Source organism: Leopardus geoffroyi, chromosome E1, assembly GCF_018350155.1.
Source record: "Leopardus geoffroyi isolate Oge1 chromosome E1, O.geoffroyi_Oge1_pat1.0, whole genome shotgun sequence".
NCBI lineage: Eukaryota > Metazoa > Chordata > Mammalia > Carnivora > Felidae > Leopardus > Leopardus geoffroyi.
Window position 1 is genome coordinate 13,785,407 of NC_059330.1, and position 6,284 is coordinate 13,791,690.

Here is a 6,284-nt window from a genome sequence, read left to right on the forward strand (position 1 = left end):
ATGCATGGAGGCAACCAGAGTGAGACCTCAGAGTTCCTACTCCTGGGGCTCTCGGAGAGTCCTAAAGAGCAGCGGATCTTGTTCTGGATGTTCCTGTCCATGTACCTGGTCACAGTGGTGGGAAATGTGCTCATCATCCTGGCCATCAGCATTGATCCCCACTTGCACACTCCCATGTATTTACTCTTGGCCAACCTCTCCCTCACTGACCTCTTCTTTGTCACCAACACAATCCCCAACACATTAGTGAACCTTCAGTCTCAGAACAAAGCCATCTCCTATGCAGGGTGTCTGACACAGCTCTATTTCCTGGTCTCCTTGGTGACTCTGGACAACTTCATCCTGGCCACAATGGCATATGACCGCTATGTGGCCATCTGCCGCCCCCTCCACTATGTCACAGCCATGAACCCTGGGCTCTGTATTTTGCTCCTCACCCTGTGTTGGGGACTTTCTGTCCTCTATGGCCTCTTCCTCACCCTCTTCATGACCAAAGTGACATTCTGTGGTTCCCGGAAGATCCACTACATCTTCTGTGAGATGTATGTGCTGTTGAGGCTTGCATGCTCCAACACCCAGGTCATTCACACAGTGCAGATTACTACAGGCTGCTTCATTTTCTTCACCCCCCTAGGGATCATGATCATGTCTTATGTCTGGATTGCCAGAGCCATCCTCCGAATACCCTCAGCTTCTAGCAAGTACAAAGCCTTCTCCACCTGTGCCTCACATTTGGCTGTGGTCTCCCTCTTCTATGGGACACTTGGTATGGTATATCTGCAGCCCCTCCAAACTTATTCCATGAAGGACTCAGTAGCCACAGTGATGTATGCTGTGGTGACCCCCATGATGAACCCTTTCATCTACTGCCTGAGGAACAAGGACATGCATGGGGCTCTGGGAAGACTGCTCCTAGGGAAAGCCTTCCAGAGGTTTACATGAGGTACTTTGGGGCAATGAAGGGGACACTGTATAACTTTAGGCCCCCAAATCTTGTATTTACCTCCCCTCTACTTAGGTCACTAAGATAAAGCAATTTTAAGTGTGTTTCTTTAAAAAAAATCTCTAAATATATAAATTAATTCTTATCTAATTGCAGGGAAAATTTTGTAGGATCAACATCATGAAGAAAATCTTGGCAGACCTTTCTTGATTACAGGTGGGTTAGGTGAACAGAAGAATGATGAAAATATGGAGGATCTTAACAGCGTGGTTGATGTTCTTGATCTGGACTTATGTGGCATTTACATTCAATGATTAGAAATAGAGTATTTTTCTTAGGCACATATGGAATAGTTGTAGGAATTATTAGGTACTAGGCCACACACAGACACACACACACAGGCACACACAGCCTCAACAAATATAAAGGAATACAATCTGATCATAACTCAGCTGGTTTGGATGTTAATGACAGAAAGGTAAATAGAGAATCCCAAATTTTTGACATTGGGAGGCAAAATGCTGGCTAAATCAAGGTTACAAATGAAATTAAAATGGAAATTTGAAAATATCTATTATTGAATAGTAATAGAGACATTGCATGTCAAAACTTTTAGGACATGGCAAGCATGAAGCTTTGAGGGATTATTACAGTCTCAAGTGATTATATTAGATAAAAGGAAAGCTCCATGTTTGTTGAACTATGTGTCCTCTTAGGATTCTGGAACAAATGAACAATGTAATAAATGCAGGAAAAACAGAAGATAAAGAAATTGAGAATAGAAACAATAATACAAAATATAATAGGATCAAAAAAGTTTAGTTCTTTAAAAAAATGAAGTGGACAAGGCAAGAAGAGAGAAAACACAAATAAACACTATACTGGGAGGAAAAAAAGAGGGATAAAACTAAAGATAAAATTGAGATTAGAATGGCTAAGGGGAAGGAATTAAAATGGCAGAGCAGCATGGAGACCCTGAGCTTGATTGTCCCTGAAACAGCCAGATTAGCACCAACCCATTTTGAACACCTAGGAAATTGATCTGAGGATTAACACAACAATCTGCATAACTTGAGCCATAGAACTCAGCAGATACAAGGTGCGGAGAGGTGAACTGGGGGAGAGAAAAGTCATGGAGGGTAGGGAGCTGTATGAAGAGAGGACAGAAAAAGAGAGGGGGGACAATGAGGCACACTGGGATCGTGCAAGAAAAGCACTCCCCCAAAAGTAGCAGGAGAGAAAGAGAGAGAAAGAGTGAAAACACTTGCAGGTACTGAACAAGAAATCTATCGCCAAAACCATTGACAGGAAGAAAGGAGAAGGTTTCAATACCACCAGGATTGTATAAACAGTGGAGTCCAGAGTCTGAAGTTTCAGAGCTCAGTGCCTGGCAGTGCTCTACTGAGGAATCAGGGCAAATCCCCAGGAGCAGGCAGCAGGGTCTGAGGGGTCTGTGTGCCACATGGGGAGAAGCAGTTCCCATGCTTCCAGTGCATTTGGTAGAGGCCATACAGCCTCCCCGCAGGCAAAGTTCCCAGCAGACCCTGGAGTGCAGCCACGTTTGCTGCTACTGGCACAAAGATGCCAGAGTGTGGTGAAACCTGACACTGGCTGTATGTTGCAATTTGCTGTAATCTCTGAACCTCTGCCTCTGCTCCATCGCACAAACGTTTTCTGGGTGCAAACTAGCACCCAGCCTTTGCTCAGTGAGACCCTCCCCCATAGGGTTGGCACTGGGCCAAGCTGTGGGAATCTCTGAAGCCTGGGGTTTTGAAACACAACCCCATCTGAGACAAAACTCTGGACAGAAGTGCTGCCTGGCAGGTGGACAGCTTGGAAATGGACAGGGTAGAGGCAAGGTGGACAGAGTCCAGAGACAAAGGAGGGGTGATGATTGCAGGTCAGTGAGAGCTCAAAGTTCCTGTGCGAGAGACTAGGTGAAGCCATTTCCACCTCTCCCACACACACACATGCATGCCACAGTGATCCACCTCAATAAGCTAAGCACCACTTAGTGGAGAACAGAGCCATTACACCAAGCCCCACCCAACCGTGCCCTCCAAGCACATTCCTCTAGAAAACAAGCACAAGTCAATCCAACTGCTTAGTACTATAACAACTATAGAAGGCTTCATAGTTTCAATTCTAGGGGAAACTGGTTGTAACTTCATTCCAGTTTCATTCTGTTTGTTGGTTCATTGACTCATTTTCTTTGCTTCTGTTTTTGCTTAAGTTGTTTTCTGTTTTTTCATTTTTTTTTCTTTTCTTCTTCATTCTTGGATACAGAAAGAGAAAATTTTATTTATTTATTTATTTTTTACTTTATTTTTTTAATTTTTTATTCTATTTCACTTTATTTCATTTTATTCTAATATATAATTATTTTTTAATTTTTTCTTGCTTTTTTTTTTCTTTTCTTTCCCTTTTTTCTCTATTATATCAAGCTTCTTTCAACAAGAATACCAAAACACACCTAGGATCTACCTTCCTTTTTTTGATTTTTTGTTTGGTTTTTAATATGTAACTTTGTATTTTTTACTTTATTAATTTTTTCTTCCTCCAAAATGACAAAATGAAGGAATTCATGCCAAAACAAAGAACAGGAAGAAATGACAGCCAGAGGCTTAATCAACACAGATATAAGCAAGATATCTGAACTAGAATTTAGAAACACGATAATAAGAATACTTATTCTTATTATCAGGACGAAATTAAAAATGCTAAAACCGAGATGCGATCTTGAATGGAGCCACAACGGCAAGTATGGATGAAGCAAAGTAGCAAATAAGAAATTTAGAAGATAAAATTATGAAGAATAATGAAGCAGGAAAAAAGAGAGGGACACAAAAGCAAAAGATATCGATACAAGACTTAGAGAACTTAGAGGGACTTATTAAAAAGGAATACATTCAGAATCATAGGAGTCCCAGAAGATGAAGAAAGAGAAAAAGGGGCAGAAGGTTTTTATCAGCAAATTATAGTGGAAAACTTTCTTAATCTGGGGAATGACACAGACATCAAAATCCAAGAAGCACAGAGAACTCCCATTAGATTCAACAAAAAACAACCATCACCAAAGCATATCATAGTCAAATTCACAAAATACACAGACAAGGAAAGAATTATGAAAGCGGCAGGGGAGAAAAAGTCCTTAACCTATAAAGGAAGACAGATCAGATTTGCAGCCTATCCACAGGAACTTGGCAGGCCAGAAAGGAGTGGTAGGATATATACAACATGCTAAATTGAAAAAATATGCAGCCAAGAATTCTTTATCCAGTAAGGCTGCCATTCAAAATAGAAGGAGAGACAAAGACTTTCCCAGACAAACAAAAAATAAAGGAGTTCATGACCACTAAACCAGTCCTGAAAGAAATTTTAATGGGGACCCTTTGAGTGGAGAAAAGACAAAACAAAACCAAAAAGACCAAAAGCAACAAAAACTAGAAAGTACCAGAGAACGTCACTAGAAACACCAACTCAACAGGCAACACAATGGCACTAAATTCATCTTTCAGTACTCATCCTAAATATCAATGGACTAAACACTCCAATCAAAAGACATAGGATATCAGAATGGATAAGAAAACAAAACCCAATGGGGCACCTGGGTGGCTCAGTTGGTTAAGCGTCTGACTTCAGCTCAGGTCATGATCTCACAGTTTGTGAGTTTGAGCCCCGCATCAGGCTCTGTGCTGACAGCTCAGAGCCTGGAGCCTGCTTCAGATTCTGTGTCTCCCTCTCTCTCTGCCCCTGCCCCACTCACACTCTTTCTGTCTCTCTCTCTCAAAAAAAAAAAAACATTAAAAAAAATTTTTTTTAAATATGTCCATCTTAAGATATGTAGAGAAAGTTTCAGTAAAACTCTAGACAAATTTTATTTTAGATAAAATTCTAGATAAAAGAATATCCCTGATAAAGTAGTAAAATTATTTTATTAAATCTCAAGCTTTAAGTATGTATCTTAACACATCACACATCACACATCACACATCTCTGTGTGATGAAATGGGAAGCACAAGATGAAGCACTCCTGCATCCCAAAGTACAATGGTTATCTTGAGAGGAAGTATTTGTGTGATTGTTTTGAATCTGAGCTGAACTAGCTATTTCATGGAACACCATTTTAATTTGAAAGAATAAACTGAAACTGGTTATTCAGACTTGGGTATTTGGCATGTATTGTCTCAAAAACAAATGAACTGAGCCTCTCCCTATAAGGAAAACAACTGATGGAGCTCATTACCAGTACTAATATTTGAGCTTTCAAGAAAATGTAAGAATTTTGGAAAATTTGTGTCTGTTATGGTGAGCTCAACAGCTTTCCAATATGTTAAGCCTTTTATGATGAGACCAGTGATGAGATAGAGACAGACAGACAGACAGACATAATGAGAATGTGTCAACAACATATAATGAAGTGCCTGAACATTTGTTAAATATACATAACTCAGATAACTTATTGAATTAATATTTTCCAAATAACCAATGCATTATGTGACAAAGTCACACATAAGTAAAAGGTAATTTCAAACTGCAAGATAAAATCAATGTCATAGAGGATAAAAAGTTCATTATATGGTATCAGATTCCACAGTGCCACTGATCTTTAAGAACCCACCATTTATCAAGTTTTGCTACAGTATCAAAGAGGAATATCCACAATTAACTGGAAATACGATTAAAATACTCCTCCTTTTACAATTACATATTTGTATAAGGCTGATGGATCATCTTCATATACTTCAATCAAAATTACTTACCACCGCACAATGAATGCAGAAGCAGATATGAGCTATCCTCTATTAAGCCAGGTATGAAAAAACTTAGAAAAAAATGTAAAACAATGCCATTCTTCTCACTAATTTTTTATTTTGAAAAATATATTACTTTTCATTTAAAATCCTACTTACGATAACATGTAATGGGCACATTACTTTTTTATTTTTATTTAAGTTACTATTTTAATTTACAACCAAGTTAGTTAGCATTTAATGCAACCGTGCTTTCAGGAGTAGATTCTTTAATTCTCCTTACCCATTTAGTCCATTCTCCCTCCCACACCCCCTCTGTTTGTTCTCAATATTTAAGAGTCTCTTATGTTTTTGTCCCCCTCCCTGTTTTTATTTATTTATTTTTTTTGCTTCCCTTCCCATATGTTCAACTATTTTGTATCTTAAAGTCCTCATATGAGTAAGGTCATATGATATTTGTCTTTCTCTGACTGACTAATTTTGCTTAGCATAATGCCTTCTAGTTCCATCCATGTAGTTGCGAATGGACAATGGGCACATTATTTTTTAAAAGAATTAATGAATATTTTCCAATTCAAATGCAGAGC

General features: G+C 39.0%; 1 protein-coding gene across 1 annotated transcript; it reads left to right on the forward strand.

The window, feature by feature from the left end:
• Positions 1 to 942, forward strand: LOC123604660 (olfactory receptor 1D2-like). The gene has a single exon (XM_045490993.1). It carries the CDS (start codon positions 1 to 3, stop codon positions 940 to 942), a length of 942 nt encoding a protein of 313 aa, XP_045346949.1.
• The last annotated feature ends 5,342 nt before the right edge of the window (positions 943 to 6,284 follow it).

Excerpts from the sequence above, each read along its gene's own strand:
- LOC123604660 (XM_045490993.1), top strand. The coding sequence starts at position 1 with ATGCATGGAGGCAACCAGAGTGAGACCTCAGAGTTCCTACTCCTGGGG.